Source organism: Tupaia chinensis, unplaced genomic scaffold (genome assembly GCF_000334495.1).
Source record: "Tupaia chinensis unplaced genomic scaffold, TupChi_1.0 Scaffold149672_1, whole genome shotgun sequence".
In the NCBI taxonomy this organism is placed as follows: domain Eukaryota; kingdom Metazoa; phylum Chordata; class Mammalia; order Scandentia; family Tupaiidae; genus Tupaia; species Tupaia belangeri.
This window is the reverse complement of record NW_006209517.1, coordinates 179,748-196,917: the sequence shown is the minus strand read 5'-3', so window position 1 is coordinate 196,917 and position 17,170 is coordinate 179,748. Positions and strand designations below refer to the sequence as shown.

The 17,170-nt window shown below is 42.9% G+C and overlaps 1 protein-coding gene across 4 annotated transcripts in view; it reads right to left on the bottom strand.

Moving 5' to 3' along the window:
- Positions 1 to 17,170, bottom strand: part of KCNU1 (potassium calcium-activated channel subfamily U member 1) — a 136,344-nt gene that overhangs the window by 19,102 nt on the left and 100,072 nt on the right. For all 4 annotated transcript variants that reach the window (XM_006171499.2, XM_006171500.1, XM_006171501.2 and 1 more), the window contains exons 20-22: positions 10,739 to 10,835; positions 6,304 to 6,522; positions 4,298 to 4,484 (exon numbers count right to left, since the gene is read on the bottom strand). In XM_006171499.2, the coding sequence (XP_006171561.1) occupies positions 4,298 to 4,484; positions 6,304 to 6,522; positions 10,739 to 10,835 (503 nt within the window). The remainder of the gene's footprint in view (positions 1 to 4,297; positions 4,485 to 6,303; positions 6,523 to 10,738; positions 10,836 to 17,170) is intronic.

Here is a 17,170-nt window from a genome sequence, read left to right as displayed (position 1 = left end):
TCTTTCCCTTCCTCCCTCGCTTTCTTCCTTCTTTCCACGTCTTCCTTCTTAAATGGTATCTACTCCACACTAGGAACTGGACAGTCCTTGCCCCAGTCACCACATACTGCAAATACAAAAATATTTTCAGATAATGCTGAGTACAAAAACAAACTTTAGGGGCTAGTGACTGAGGTGGGGGAGATGACTTTAGAGGAGTTTTGGAAGGCTTCTTTCACATTGGATTGGCATTCCAAGGGATAAAAAAGAGCTGCCCAGGCAGACGTGAAGGAATAAGGGGTACATTGGAATAAAAGGCCAGTATGAACAAGATGAAGCAGGAGAAAATTCCAACTCCTTAATAGCCTGCAAGATCCCTGTGGTTTTCCTGTATTAGAGGGTTTAAAGCAGGGGACTGAGGTTATCTGATAAATGTTTGTAAAAGATGCATCTGACAGAAGTGCACAGTAGATGCTGTAGAGAAGTAAGAGTTGATACCTGTCGCAGTGGTTCTGTGAATTAAATGTAGTTAGATCACCTCCGTGGGTGAGGAAGCTGTGGCTTAGGGATTATATACCTTGCCTGAGCTCATATAGCTTGAAGGTAATGGACGAGCAGCACCAACTTCAAAGCTCACGCCCTTTCCAAGGTACATACTTTGTAGCCCAATAAAAGCATTCAAGGTTTGACAAGCTGAAATAGAATAGACTGCATTTCGTATCTCAGTAAAACGTGGACTGCAGTATCCCTCAAGGGGAGGGATAGGTGGAGCATCTCTGTGGAGAAATCCTCATTTGAATCTCACTATCTGACTCCAGCTCCTTGCTAATAAAGAGCTGGGAATATCCCAACTGTTGGAGCCCAGTGTTCTAACGGGGTTCAGGTACATCCAGGGGCTGCTTCCGGTGCTGGCGGAAGGATAGCAACTGAATTTCTGCCTCAGCTCCCGTCTTCCCTCATAATGCTATGGTTAATTTGAATATGCATTGGATCATAGCCTGGGTTTGTTTTACTAATGTCAATATTTTTGCTACCTAATAGTACACAGTATTATACCTGAAGTCTTCCAGGCTGGCAGGGTGCTATTACAAAAGATTGCTTAATTGTAGATTACTACTGTACATTTAAATTCCAGGAGCATATTAAGCTGTCAGGCTTAATTACTGTTATGTGTTTAGATTATGCTGCAGATTATTTAGTTCAGTACCTAGGTTTGCCAACCTGTTCTCCTTCTGACGTGACAGGGCAGTGATTAGAGCATTCCTGAAAAACCTGAAGTTTTATACCAAGCTGTCTGGGAGGCCTGGTTCTCCATGGACCTTTGGAGAGTTCCTGCTCAGTGGTCGCCACCCCGGCATCCTTGGTGGACCTCTGTATGGAGTAGCCCTGGGGTTCCGAGCTTGGCTTTCTGCGTGAGCTCATCATGGCAGTGATGATGCAGATGAACCTGCTGGTCCCACAGAAGCCACACTGCATATGCCAGGGCAGACTTCTGGGTGGCACTACCATTGACACCACCTTGTGCTGCGGGCTGCCTGTACATTGATACTTAGCAGCATGTCCAACCTCTACCCCTGGATGGCCAAGCAGCCCTCTGGTTGTGACAACCCAAACCATCTCTAGGTGTCTGTCATCCGATGTCCGTAAGGGCCCCAGGTCCCCCTGACCTGGAGGGAGAGAAAGAAACTGCTGGCCCTGTCTTGGTAGCCAGTGTGGAAGATGCTCTCCCACCCCGGCATCCTTGGTGGACCTCTGTATGGAGTAGCCCTGGGGTTCCGAGCTTGGCTTTCTGCGTGAGCTCATCATGGCAGTGATGATGCAGATGAACCTGCTGGTCCCACAGAAGCCACACTGCATATGCCAGGGCAGACTTCTGGGTGGCACTACCATTGACACCACCTTGTGCTGCGGGCTGCCTGTACATTGATACTTAGCAGCATGTCCAACCTCTACCCCTGGATGGCCAAGCAGCCCTCTGGTTGTGACAACCCAAACCATCTCTAGGTGTCTGTCATCCGATGTCCGTAAGGGCCCCAGGTCCCCCTGACCTGTCTTGGTAGCCAGTGTGGAAGATGTTCTCCTCCTGCCGTACGGTACCTGTCTTGGTAGCCAGTGTGGAAGATGTTCTCCTCCTGCCGTACGGTACAGTCCTTCATGCTTTCAGGCGGTGGAGGCACCTGGCAAAGGTGTGGTGCAAGAGAACGGCCGGCATGAAATGGGAAGCATGAGAGAGAGGGCCACGTCGCCTTCTTTGAGAACTGGCGATTTTTATAGACCACCTCCAGCCAGGTCCCGGTGATGCCTGAGTACGGTGAGGTTCCCGAGTTGTGCTCCTTTGCTATTCGTATGTCTCCTCAAAATGTGCTTAAGTATGATGTGGCTGACACAGTCCTTCCAGGTAAGCCGATGCGATGACCTTCAGTACGTGGTCACGGGAGGCTGCTGGACTTTATTTCTCCATCACACACAGACACGATCCCATCCACACAAGCAATGGTAAAAGGTCCGCATAGCACACTCTTCTCCATTTTCTTATTATTTTTGGGAAAATCATTGACTTGTACAACACAATCATTCTAATACTTTCACATTCATTCATTTTCTCCACCCCCTTCCCAATCCTTCTCTTCTTTCTTCTCTACTTCCTCTGTTAAACTAGCCAATTACTCCTCTGTGGGCAATCCTGTAGGCCATAATAGATTATCTGACATGTAATGACATGTATTTTTGTTGATAAATGAATGAATGAATAAAATTATTCATTAGACAAAAAGGAAATCAGAATTAGAATCCTAGGTGTGTATCTTTCTAGCCTGTAGGTGGTAAAATTAAAAATAATAACAGAAAGGCTTACTTACCCAGACTACCAACTAGAGAGTTTGAGGAGCTGAGTCCATCTCAGGCCTATTCTGTGTGAGCTTTCCTTTGTATGTGTTGGTACTGCCTTCAACGTGAATACTTCTTCTCTGTCCAGTTATGGAGATTCGTCAGAAAGTGTTCACTTGCACACTTGCATACAGGTCGTGTGTGGTCTGGGGAGAGGAGGATTCATGCTCATCAGTGCTTCTGTGCTGAAGGTTTGCTTGGCAGAGGCAGGCCTCAGACTTCCTTAGTCTGCCTTTCTTCTCATGGTACATTGATATGAATGAGGTGTTTTGTTTTCATTCTGCTTTGCAAAGCACCCTGAAGCCCTGGCTGGGTGCTGAGTCAGGTGCTTAGTGAGGGTGTGTCTAGTAAGAGCAGAGGGTTCAATTCAATTCCCAAAGGTCAGCTTACTCCTCTATTCCTTTGTCCCAAGAACCTCACATTTTCTCACCTTAACACAGTGCCTAGAGAGAGTTCTCTTGGTTTTCCAGTTTGATTCATGAACGCCTCGAACCTCAGCACAAGCTCAGAAAGCCTGACAATGCCTTCGAGGGCTGACCTCCCCCAGTGCCATGGTCAGTAGATACAGCCCGAGGATCAAGACCCTGATCTTAATACAGGGAATCAGGCCTCCCCAAGGAAGTGGCTGGATCCAGGGAGTTTCCATCATGGTTTACTGTAATTATCTGACTTGAAAAATATGTTTTAGATGTGGGAAATTCTTCAATAAATAATACTTTCATATTAGGTTGAGTAGCCAGTCATCAGATTTAAGAAATAGACTAATATATGAGGAAAGACACAATTTTGTAGAGGGAATTAACCTCAGGCACATCGCGGACGGATTGCAACGTGTGGAATATCCACGGTCGTCCTTTATCTTGGTCAGTGTCTGTGTGACCTAGAAGACCCACATCCTAAAGAGATTCCTACTTCTCTCTCAGCACCGCTTTCTAATCTGAAGCTGAAGTAGGACATTTTTAGTGTATAAAGGTTGGACCTTAGAGATAATTTCCTAACATTCAATGAAAGCATCCTGAAGAATAAAAGAGAATTACATTTCATTACCTCAGCCATGAAACTAGGAATTATAATGTGAACATCTGTAAGACTGAATGCGAATTGATTAGTAATAATAATGTCTCCTTGAATAATAAAACACCAGTTGCTATGGTCCCAGATATTTGATTAGTATCACTAAAAATAATAGTTCTTATAATTCTGTGATTTTTTTCCCTTAAAATTAGAAAAGTGTCGTATGCATCCTATTTATAAGATAGTGTTTTTCTTGTGACTTAGAGTTCCAGAGGACTGAGCTGTGGGCTACTTCTATTATGGTGTTCTCAAGGGTTGGTCTATAAAAATGGCCACTTCTCAGAGAAGGTGACGTGGCCCTCACTCTTACGCCTCCCATTTCATGCCATCTTTTCGTGCCTCCACAAACTGTTCTTACCTAGAACTGAAGGTCTCTGGGCAGAAGGGCTAATCCACAGTGACCTGATGTTGAGAGTGGCCAAGATGGCCTCTGTGTCCACCAGAGTTGGGCTGCTTGATGGCTTGGATGGGGGTGATAAGACAGCGCACATGGCACACTCTTCTATGTTGACTGCCTGGAGGTCTCCCAAGTAGAGTGCAGAACCCTAATGGGAAACAACCGGACAGGGCAAGAAATTGTCAGATGGAGGGATTTTATATCAGGGCTCATGGTAGTGGCTTTTGTGGCTGGTGGGATTTTTGAGCCAAAGCCACTTCAACCTCCACTGGCTTAATTTTAAAACTTAGTTATCTGTTTAGCCTTTAAAAACATATATTTTAAGGTTTTTGCCATAGGGTGCATGCATTCGCTGGAGAGAGAGAGGGACAGAGAAAGAAGAAAAGTGAGAAATCCCTCTCACCTCCCCCATCCCCAGGGAGGATGGCTATGCTGCAATCTCTTCTTTTCCATTCTCTTCTTAGAATTATGAACATGCATGCACATGAACCCAGTATGATCTTCAAGCTTTTAAGTAGGGGACTCGAACTGTGGTTGGCCATGTTGGAGTCCAGTGCCTTAACCACTATGCCACCTGCTGGGTCCTGGTTAGCCTCTTTTTAAAATTTTTAATCTTTATTATCTTAGTGTGAATCATGTTCACAGACCCTTTCCTGAGAATAAATTTGTTTGAGGAAAAGGAGAGTGAGGAAGGAGCACAAATCTCTTGAGACGACTCAAGTGAGATTAGAGAAGCAGAGTAAGGACAGTGGAGGAAAGGAAAGAATTCAGAGAAAAGAGAGGCCTGGACTTAGCTGCATATTTTGCACCCTCACAGTCTTGCTAACAGCCGTGCCTTCTTGTACTCTGAATTAAGCAGCAAAATGCCACTTGTTTCTTTCTTTGGTGGAGAAGTAGGTCTAGATCTAGGCCTGCCTTCCACTAGCTTAGAGTCCAGTATTGACTGGATTTGGGGACTTCTGGTCATTTTCTTTCTTTCCGTGAGCAGAAGCAAGAGTGGCCGGTTGGGTTCTCGAGAAAATAAGTGCTGAAGGTTAAAAATTATTCCTCACATGTTGCCACATTTTTTGAAAATTCAAATGCTTTGATGCATTTCATAGTGCACAAAATGGACTTTCTGTCCAGGGAAACGGTGGCATAGAGTGGGGTACAGACCTATGACAGTTCCATGCATGTAATTACAACCGCAATACCTCATGTGCACAGAGGATCCATTTCTCAAAAGTGTCTACCCAATTCCTCCTTTTTACAGGTCTATCAGAGACCATGTAGCATTGAGAAATCCATGTAATATGTCTTTAGAAAAGATGAGGAAGAGTGCAAAGGCCGACTAGTATTAGCTTATGCTTAGCCATTGAATTAGAACTGGACTCCGAAATGCAGAGCTCTTATTTGTATAGACTTTAAAGCATGATAGCTTGAGCATAAACTCTAGAGCCACAATATCTGCATTTAGATCCTAGTTTTTCCATTTTCCGGCTGCGTAATCTTGGCCAAGTTACTTCTTCTTCCATGCTCATAGTTCACCAGCTTTAATACTACTCCATAGGGTTATTTTGAGGATTAAATGAGTTAATATATGTAAAATACTTAGAACGTTTTCCAGCACTCAGTAAGCACTATATAACTGAAAGCTATTAGTATTATTAAAGTTTTATTTATTTATTTCTTCCATGAGAGACATAAGGAAAGACATAGAAGCAAGCACCTCAGCTGGGTCTTTATGCTGTGATCCACCCCAGCCTCAGGCAACTATGATCCAGACATGGGTGTGTGGCTGGCAGGTACAAAGTGGCGCCTAGACCTTTCCATGAAGATCCAGTTGTTATTGCTGCACCACCCACTGGCCTGCAAGCTGTTATCACTATTCATGCCAGAACTATCAGTATTATTATAATTCATATTAGTGTTATCATAACTATTTACTATGCGAATACTTAAGTAGCTAGTCCTTAGGTGACACTTACAGGCAGAATGAATATCCGGGGAAAATTCCGAAGAAAACGCCATTCTTTCTGCAAGTAATCCAGAGACCCAATGAACACAATGTCCTTCAGTTCCTGCAGGGAATAGTTGCTAGCTCTCAGGGGCATTACAAAATTCCGAAGCCCCATCAGGGTTGAGTGGGCATCTCCAAATATGCATGCTACGATGTGGTTCCGAAACTTTGGTTTGTCAGTTCGTTTCTAAGAATAAGCATGCGAGAGTCTGGTCATTTTTATAAACAAAATGAGAGTCCCTCAGAGAGGGCGACCTCCCCCATCCTAACTCTTCCAGGTACACCCATAGCAGTATTTTGATAAGGTTAATAGACTTTTATAAATTGCTTATAAAAGATGGAATTTATGCATATTAAGTGGTGCACTTATGTCTTCTTTAATAAATAAGAGGAGTTCCCTCTTATTTTCCTTTATTTAGTTTTCTATTAAAGTGTATAAATTACTTCAGATCAGCATTGTTCCTCAAAATGTGAAATTACTATACTAAACACGGAAAATATCCTGATTTTTATTATTTGCTTTTAGCCTTGTATTGACCCTGCTACGTTTTGGTGAAAAGCTAAGACATTGCAAATTTTATTGCTAAATGCATTTTTTTTAGCAAACCCTGAGCATGGCGTCCAGTCATGCAACATGCTGCAGTGGTCTGTGGGTTCTGTACATCATTTGAAATCATGTGCCATGACATCCTTGTGGGTGGAAAATGGTTGAAAATTGGTATGATTTGACTTAATACACTGAATTGATTCAATATATGCTTTCCTGAGTCAAAAAAGTTCTTGCAAAGTGCACAGAAGAAAAAAGAATGTGCTGCAGCTTGGATGTTCCCCATCCATGTGTTGGGACCTGGTTGTGTTGGAAAGGTACTTAGTGAATATTTAATCCCCTCATGGAGTACCTGAGGGGACTCCTGTGGGCGTGATACGGTCATTATAGTGTAGTCCCATGACTGAGTTCTGGGGTGGTCAAAAAGGGGAAAGGAGACCAGGGCAGACAAAACCTTATGAATAGCTGATCTACTGGAGAGCCTGCCCTCTTTCATGTTCTACCCTCACCAGAAGTTGGTCTCTGGACCGTGAACCTCCAAATCATGAACTGAATAAACCTCTATGTCTTTTTTTGGAGAGGTTTTCACGGTAGGGGGCGTGCGTGTGCTCACCAGACAGACAGAGAGAGACAGAGAGACAGAAAGTGAGAAATCACCCCCCAGGGGGGATGGCCACTCCGCAATCCCTTCTCCTCCGTTCTCCTCTCGGGATCTTGGGCATGCACGCACACACGCCCGGCGTGAGTTTTAAGCCACCGGGTCCAGGACATGAACTACGGTCGACTACGTGGGAGTTCTGTGACATAGCCATTATGCTAATTGCTGGTCCCCCAACCTCTATGTCTTTATAAATCACTTAGTGATTGCTATTTCTGTTAGTCATACACAGAAGGCTATAAAAATTCCAAACATCTGAATATGTCTTATGTAGTTAGTAACATCAACAATCTCCCTATATCACTAAGTTGAAATAAAATAATCTGCATTTTATAGGTGGGTAGATAAGTTTCCTCCTACCTTGCTAGGAATTCACAAAAACAATAAACAGAACTTTTAATAATGATATTTCCATAGGAAACTTATGTTAAGTCTTAAGTCTGGTTTTGTTCAGGGAATGGATATAGTAGAAGGAGTGCTAAAATTTGAGATAGGGGTGTCATCTGTATTCCAATTCTGTTGTTATTTATAGGACTCAACAAACTACGTAACCTTCTGGCCATCAAGTCCTTTGCATTTAAAATCATTTTTAGGGACCAGCAGATGGCATAGTGATTAAAATGTTGGTCTCCCATGTAGTCAACTACAACTGGAGTTCTGGACCTGGTGACTTGAAATTCACACTGGGCATGTGTGCGTGCACGCCCAAAATCCCAAGAGGAGATTGGAAGTGAAGGGACTGTGTGTGGCCTTCCTCCTTCGGGGGATGATTTCTCTCTGTCTCTCTGGCGAGTGCATGTGCCCTATAGCAAAATTTTCTAAAAAAAAATGAATAAAATGATTTATTCTAGAAGGTTAATTTTGCTGTGAAAAATTAAATAATAAGTTGAAAGTGTAGTGTTGTACTCAATTATAGTTATTAATAAAATTTGAATTTCAATGAAGTCCTAGATTTTCAAAGGACAGCACTTTGCAGTGGATAGAGGGTCAGTTAAATGTATTTCAATTTCAGTATGAGAATATTCTACTTCTTAGACACAAAGACTCAGAATATTTCAAATAAACATATGGCCAGTCCTTTGCTGGATTAAATGGCAAGCTTCTCCAAAAGAAGAATTGGCAAAATCTAGCAGGACAAATAAGTAACACTGGATATTTCAACAATTAGTTCAACAAATTAACATATGCTGGGAAAGACTGTCTTCCCAATGGAGGGTCTCCCTGTGAAGAGAAATAAAGCTACCTGTCCAGAGAATATTCCTATAGAATGATGTGAATCTTGACCAAATCTGGTAAATAATTGTTGGTAACTAATCTGATTAGCCTTAACCTGAGGAATGAAGCCTGTAAGGGTATTTAATGTGACATACCCAAAGTCCAATGATTGCTCTTCTGAGTAGAACTAAGCAATTAGAAACAAGACACATGGTGGGGTCCAGTTATGGGCATGGCTAGAGGGTCAAAGCTCTTCAAGAATCTGGAGCACTAAACTGTCTCTCAATTAATAGAGGTGGTGGCTCTTAGAGGAAGGGGAGCATGTGCTATTTGTTCAAAGGAACTTAACTTGACCATGTCTACTGAACCCTTAGGCAAATGAAACCAAATTCAAAGCCTCTCTGAATTTTGTGATCCAAACACTTCTCCTCTACGGACATGAATTTCAAAAACCTTAGCATTTCTAAAACTAGAAAGCCTTCTAAACTTGACAGAAGACTTTGTCGGTGCTCTGAGCTATATTCCACACTGAGTATCATAAGGAAAACAGCTATCACGGCAACCTGTCTGTGTGCTCGCTAAAGATCCTGATCACACATCTGTTGTTTCCGCTCCTTGGTCTCTTGGACGCCTTAATCTACAACCAACTTCCCCTCCTTTCTAAAGATCTGCCTCCCACTGAAAACATGTTTGACTTCCTGCTCAAGGGATGTTTATTTTGTGCAGTTCAGAATAAGACGTAATTGCTAAAATGGTGAGTTTCAGCAACCCTAATAGTCTTCCAGTTGATGTGACAGCTCTGACAGTTTTGTGCTTCTGATCAAAAGATTGATCACACTTTTACAGAAACTGGGACATATTCCTGCAGGACATTGGTATTGTGCCACACTGTGTGTGTCTGCGTATGTGTGCATGTGTGCGTGTGCATGTGTGTGTCTGTGTGTGTGCACATGTGTGTGTGCTTGCATGTGTGTGTGTGTGTGTGTGTGTATCTGACAGAAAAGATGACCTAAACTACTTTCATAAAGCAAGAAAATATATGTAAATATCAATTGGTCAGAGATACAAAATTATATACATGACATTCAACAATCACCTTCATTAGTTCACTGTACCAGCCACTGCTTGTAAAGTAAACCACTGTGAGAGTACTTGAGCTTCTAACCCTGGAAAATGAGAATAGATAGGGAACCAGAAAGTAGGTACTGAAGCCTGGATTGAATACAAGGCTATTCTCAGTGAAAATGCTGGCATTCCAGTGAAATGAGTGAGTCCTTCCCTGGGGAGGAGACACAGGACAGGACTGTGATACCTAAAAGGATTCATCTAGGTTCTTTGGGATGAAGGAGGGGATCATTTAGAAGATGGATTCCTGGCTAATGTGTTACATCTAAGCATGGATCTTTGAGTAGCTGTACTAATTTACATTTCCACCAACAGTGTAGGAGGAGAAAAATAATAATAAAATCAAAGAAGAAAAAAATCAATAATAAATAATAAATATAAGTATAGCCAGCTTTAAGAAAAGCACTACATAAAATCCATATTTTTAAAACCAAGAAATTAAGGAAATACTTATTTACTAAACATTTACTAAGGCAGACGAAAGACTGGAGAGTCCTTGTAAATAGTAGGTTTCCCTGGTGCATTTAAATTAATTAGATCTGGTAGCATAACAGTAAATTTTCAGGAGAACATTGTTCTGAATAACTGAGTCAGCTAAACTGTCAAAGGCGGGCAGAGTGGGTAAAGACTTCTGACTGTTCTAAATTCCAGTATTGTGTCCACATAGTCTTCATTAAGTGCTACATGCATTATTTACCCTGAATATTATTCAGATAGCTGGTGAGGTATGTGCTTTTCCCATCAGAGTCACAGTTTACAAAGAGAAATGATAGGTGCTTATGACTAGTAGCAGGACATCAGTTAGTTACTCTACAGAGAAGCCTTCCTCTGTTTGAAGCCTGGTGCAAGATCACTTACCAGAATTGCTTTTTCCAAAGGGGTTGATTTGGACCAGTGAAACAAGCCGCTGCTATCAAGAAGATGGGAATCTTGCTCTGTGTCATTCAGTAAATCCCTAGGTAGGAAGAATGGAGAGAGTCTGAGGACACCTGGGCTCATTGCAACAAAGCCATGATATAAACTCAATAGAGCCTCATACCCAAACTGGAAAATAGAGAACGACCTCCGGAGTGCGAGACTGCAGAATAAAGCCTCATGTCTGAAGTGCACCAAGAACTGAAGGTCTAGACTGTAGACTGAGGACTCAATGCTTTGAAAGAATTCAGCTAAGACTCCCTTACCTGAAATGTTTTGCCCAGAAGTGTTTTGAATCTTGAGGTTTTTTTTTTTTTTTTTTTACTATTTTGAAATATTCATACGTGTAGTGAAATACCCTGGGAGTATAACTGAAGTGTAAATATGAAATTCACTTGTGTCTCCTGTGTCCTTGTATGCATTGCCTGAAAGTAATGTGTACATTATTTTTGTATAGCAGCATTTTCACTGACCCATCACACAAAGTCAAGTGTGAAATTTTCCACTTGTGGCATCATGTTGGTACTAAAAAAGGTTTAATTTTTGGAGCATTTTGGATTTTGAGAGTTGGGATCAGGCATGTGTCTCAAAGGTCATTATTTCTGTCTTAGGTTTGCTACTAGCCTGCTATTACTACTGCTTGGCAGATATCATGCGTGATGCCCTGGGAACCTGATTGCTGAATGTAAGTGATTGAAAAGATCGAATCTTGGGGCATCGTTCCCCTAACTGTTGTCTTTCCCTCTCCTTACTATATCTTCATCGGTTCCTGTGAAAACAACCTTATTCATTAAATATATTTTTCATTCTTTACACTCTTTGCAGTTTTCCATTACTAGTCTGCCTTTATCTAGACTTTGCCTTGATATTAGTCTAGGTATTGGCAAAGACTTCCATGTGATAACCCCTCTCTGCACTTAGGCACAATGCTTGCCTTATAATACAAATGCTCCTGGACTTATGATGATGGGTCCACAACCCAATAAACCCATCCAAAGTTGGAAATACTGTACGTCAAAAACAAATTCAACACACCTAACCTACGAGATCTAATAGTTTAGCCAAGTGGTCAGAACACTTACATCGGCTGATCTTTGGGCAAAGCCATCTAACTCAAAGTCTGTATTGTGTTTTATACTGTATGTAATTAGTAAGTATTGTACTAAAAGGGAAAAACAGAATATAATCTTTATTATTTTAAGCCAAAGTCACTGTCAGCTTGAGAAAAAAACAAAACAATGGCAGATAGTATCATCAAAAAATTGAACAATATTAAATTAAGTTAAAACAATGTAAGTCAGAGACCAGCTGTATGTACAACCACTTGAAGGGTTAGATGATCTTTTAAAAATTCTCACTCACATCCTAAGGAATGCACATTTGCTTATTAAAAAACAGAAGAAACTCTTCTAGAACCATAGAAAGTTTAGGCTTAGAAAGGACCTATGTAAGGCAAGAGAATATAGTTTTCTGCTGCAGAAAGAACCTAAAAATCCCAGGGGTTGAACATTACACAGGTTATTTCTTGATACACTATATTTTGCCCAGGCGAAAAGGTACCTCTGCCTACACAGTCACTCAGACCCTTGGGCTGACATATCACAGCCACTACACCTAGACTGTGTGTCTTCCTTAGTCAACAGGTAGGGGGGAGAGAAAGGAACTGGAAAATCAAGCCAGGCTTTTATCTGCCCTGGCCCATGGTGGCACACATCCTGACTGCTCTCTTCTCTGTGGCCAAAACCAGTGACATGCTCTTGCTACCGTTAAGGGATCTAGGGAACTTGAGAAGCAATTGAAATTCTTGACAACCATGTTCATCTCTGCCTGAGACTTTAATGACTTCCCTTCCCTTATTTTATGAATACGAATCAAAGAGCTAACAAATGAAAGGCTAGCATTTGCATATAATGCTAAGGTTGTGACTGCTGGTGCTCACAATATCCATTCTCCTTTTCTTCCTGAGCATATGGACATTTAGAAGGGACTGCAGGGATAGTTCTGTCCAGTGGAAATGAGAAGTGATGGCTCAGGTAGTAAAATTCCCTAGACTCTTCCTCCTAACTTGCTGGAGATGACCAACCTCAGTCCCTGAGTGGCTGTGTGGAGCAGAGTGCCCCAGTCTGCTTGAGCTGTGTTGCACATTGAACTAGAACAAGAAATGGATCTTCAAGGTACTAAGCCACTGAGATGTCATGGTTGTTCTCAAAGCACAAACCAGTTTGATTTGAACATAACTACCTTTTCCAAGGTTTATTTGTAACTGGAGAAGTCCTGAGTAAAATGTTTTCTGAAGTCAGAGTTTGAGAAGATGGTCCCTCTGAGAGTCACACTGCACTTTGGCACATGAAATGTTCTGAAAAGTCTGACAATAAGTAAGTAAATCCTTAAAAATCACGTAAGTCAGTGTTTCACAAACTTTTCTGAACATAAAAAGGCTTACTACTTACTTGTATGCTTATTAACATATTTACTTAAGAAAAGCTATTAATGTGCACTGGAATGCATATTGGGATATACCATACTACATCATGCTACAGTTTCAGCCTTGATAAACAGGATTTCATGACAGTGCACTTTCATGAGATTTTTAACCGTATGTCTTTGGGGAAATACAACCTATTGCTCTCTGTGCTGTTGGGTTAGGGTTTTTCCTGTGAAATAATGGAACTTTTTATTCAACACCTGGACCAAAGACTCAGCCCGTGACATACTGACAAGCAATTTTATTCTCTTCAACTAGGCTGGCATCTGAATTGCTATCTTAAGTCATAATTTGTCAGACAAAAGAACTTACTCAGAGTGAGATTGAAGTGTCAGACCTAAAGTGTGTGTGGGGGAGGATCTAGGCAGCCTGTGAAATAATGGAACTTTTTATTCAACACCTGGACCAAAGACTCAGCCCGTGACATACTGACAAGCAATTTTATTCTCTTCAACTAGGCTGGCATCTGAATTGCTATCTTAAGTCATAATTTGTCAGACAAAAGAACTTACTCAGAGTGAGATTGAAGTGTCAGACCTAAAGTGTGTGTGGGGGAGGATCTAGGCAGAGAAGCCTGGATGGGGGGGGGGGGGGGGGGGGGGGGGGAGACAGGGAGTGGGGAGGTGCCTTCCAATGAGGCTCCTAGGCACAGTGCCAGCTTTGAGGAAGGGGGTTGGGAGCATGGTGAATGCGGGCTTTCTCCCGGCCTCAGGCCTCTGGGCCTCTGAGAGGGAGGGGAAACCGCTGACAGAGAAGGGAAAGGATGAGGGGGGGGGGGGGGGGGGGGTTGGGAAGGAGTGGATAAAGCACCAGAGAAGGTTTGGAAAAGCAGGCAGGAAAAATTTTAATGAGATTGCTCAAGTCCTAACTGCAATCCTTTATCTCCCTCAGAACTTAAGATTTTCCCTATACATTTCATGGGTTTAGAGGATTCTGGTCTTTTACCCAGCTAGGAGATGCTGTGCTATTAGCCTCAAGGTCAGCTCAACCACAAAGATTTACCAGGTTCTTTCAAATTAGCATGCCTTTTGGTGGTTTAACTATCTGTAAGTCATGAGCCCCAACCCTGAATTCTAAGAGCCCCTCGGACTGTCTTAATGGTACCAGACAGGAATGTGGTGATGGCTTCATTCTAAGCTCGTTAAAGGGCCTCACAAGGGAACACACATACCTGAGGCCTGAGTCTGGTTGTGCTTTTTATCAGGATATGGAGAACTGGCTTTGTTACTTATCTGTCGAACCCACTTTCTCACCAGGAGTAGCTACCTAGACACTGTCCTTCAGATTTCTTGAAACATATGTCTGCACCATGTGATGGTGAAGCCATGTGGACACTGCTCTTACCTTCGGGGAGGTGGCTTCCTGCCCTATCCCTTATACTGCTCCCTCCCTTCTGGTCACTTTCTTCAGCTCCCCCCTCTTCTGTCATTCTCTTCCCCCCACCCCCCCTGCCATGATGAGTGACGGGTCCTTGGTCTGGTAATTAAATGCTCTTTGGGAAAATGGAAGATGATCTTCTCCCGAGCACATTTTGACTCAACTCAGAATAGCAAATCAATCACTGTGCACATTTCCATCATAATAAAAGCGTGATCTATGTACACAAGCTGTCACAGACAACATCTTTCTTCACTCTGCTGTTATGGAAAACAGACATGCCTTAGAGGAAACACCTGCTGGAGTCCTACATAGAAGGAAGGCAGGAGGAAACCCACTTCATCATGAAGGCGCCCATCTGGTATCCTTGCCAAAGCGAAATCTAATGCAATTTAGATCACCATCCCTTAACTAAAGTTCTCTTCTGGCATGTGCAATGCAAATGGCATGATTCTTGCAGAAATACATGCCCTTTAAGAAACTAGGAGTCATCCACGAGAACGCCCAGTATGAGCAGTCTTGGAACTGCTACTGGAGGAAGAGAGCGCTCCAGGCACCGTGCGGGTCAACACAGATTTGTCACGTCCCAACTGCAAGGAAGAAGCCTTTTGGGTGAAGGGGCCTTGTATGTGGGAGAGGCTGGGATGGCCCTCGACAAGACATGTTTGGGATGTGGGTTGATTGGCTCCTGTCACATGACATGTTTTTCACTGCCCAAGCAAGTGTGCAATGTCCCTCTGAGAGCATCCAGGAGGCGCTAGGCCTCGACACGTCCTCAGGTCTCTGGCTTCTGCCTTTGGAAACTGAGAGGCCAGTGTATTGTGTGCAAGCAGCCTCTGCAGCAGGCCCACTAGTGCATGGCCTAGCAGCTTTCCTTTCCGAGGACTGCCTTCATGTGGGCCGCTTGGATATGCGTGAGCCAGTGTCTGTGCACACACGCACGGACACGCACCCGCTGGGAAGGCAGACTCCTTCCTCTCTGCTCTCTGGCCCACTTGCAGTGCAACTTGGACTCTCGTATGTTCACAGTGCCCTGTCATGTGGAAGCCTGTCACTTCAAGGAAAGAGTACATCACACACCGTGGGCCTTTGGTTTCCACTGGTGGTTCCTGATGAGGGATGATGAAACTGCACAGGAAACTTCTATTAAGAAGGTAGAGTATGCCTCGTAGTACAGGTCAGGGAGTGCAGTTTCTAGAGTGTGGATCTGTCATCATTCCTTCCAATTTACAAATTTATAGATTTGACTCAGATTATTTCTGAAGGTGATTTGCCAGTAGGTGAGATCCTCTGCTCTTCACAAAACCGTGAAGAAGCTCAAAAAATAACTACAGTTTCTCTCTCTCTTTCTTTTGTAGTTCTCATTTTAGCTGTGTTAGGAAATTCTGGCTTATGACCACTCTATAAAGTCTTAAAACTCCTTAGGTGGCTTGTAAATTCTTAGGAGAGAGTTTTTTGGTCTGGGTGCAGAGCAATATATTTTTTATTCAACAATGTGAATTACACAAAAATAAATTTCAGAATATCTTAGAATGGGGAAGGAACCAGCCCCTGGGCTGAGTGTTGGGAAGGCAGGAGGAATGTGTCTGTGTCCGTGAGTTACAGGAAACTTTTCAGCTTCATCTGTGGAAGATCCGTGACACCCGTCTCTTGAAAGCAGTGGTCACATTCCTATGGCAGTTGGAGGACAGATCCTCAGCCCCAGGATGCTTTAACAGCACTGAGGAGTGTGCATTTTGAAGGCTTTTGTTGCCTTTTCCCCATGACTTTTGGTAACAAGGCCATTTAGTTGAAAATATTCATTTATTGTCAATTCTGACTACCATTTTTTGTGTTACAGGAAAAGAAAATTACCTAATATTTGGAACGTGAGTGCAGATTATATAGTCAGTCACCCCACTCTATCCTGCTCTGCAGCCTTCTCAGTCACCCCACTCTATCCTGCTCTGCAGCCCTCCACCTCATACACACATCTGTGCACACACACACACTCACACACTCACATAACACACTCACATCTCATACACACATCTGTGCACACACACACTCACACACTCACATAACACACTCACATCTCATACACACATCTGTGCACACACACACTCACACACTCACATAACACACTCACATCTCATACACACATCTGTGCACACACACACTCACACACTCACATAACACACTCACATCTCATACACACATCTGTGCACACACACACTCACACACTCACATAACACACTCACATCTCATACACACATCTGTGCACACACACACTCACACACTCACATAACACACTCACATCTCATACACACATCTGTGCACACACACACTCACACACTCACATAACACACTCACATCTCATACACACATCTGTGCACACACACACTCACACACTCACATAACACACTCACATCTCATACACACATCTGTGCACACACACACTCACACACTCACATAACACACTCACATCTCATACACACATCTGAGCACACACACACACTCACACAAACACACAA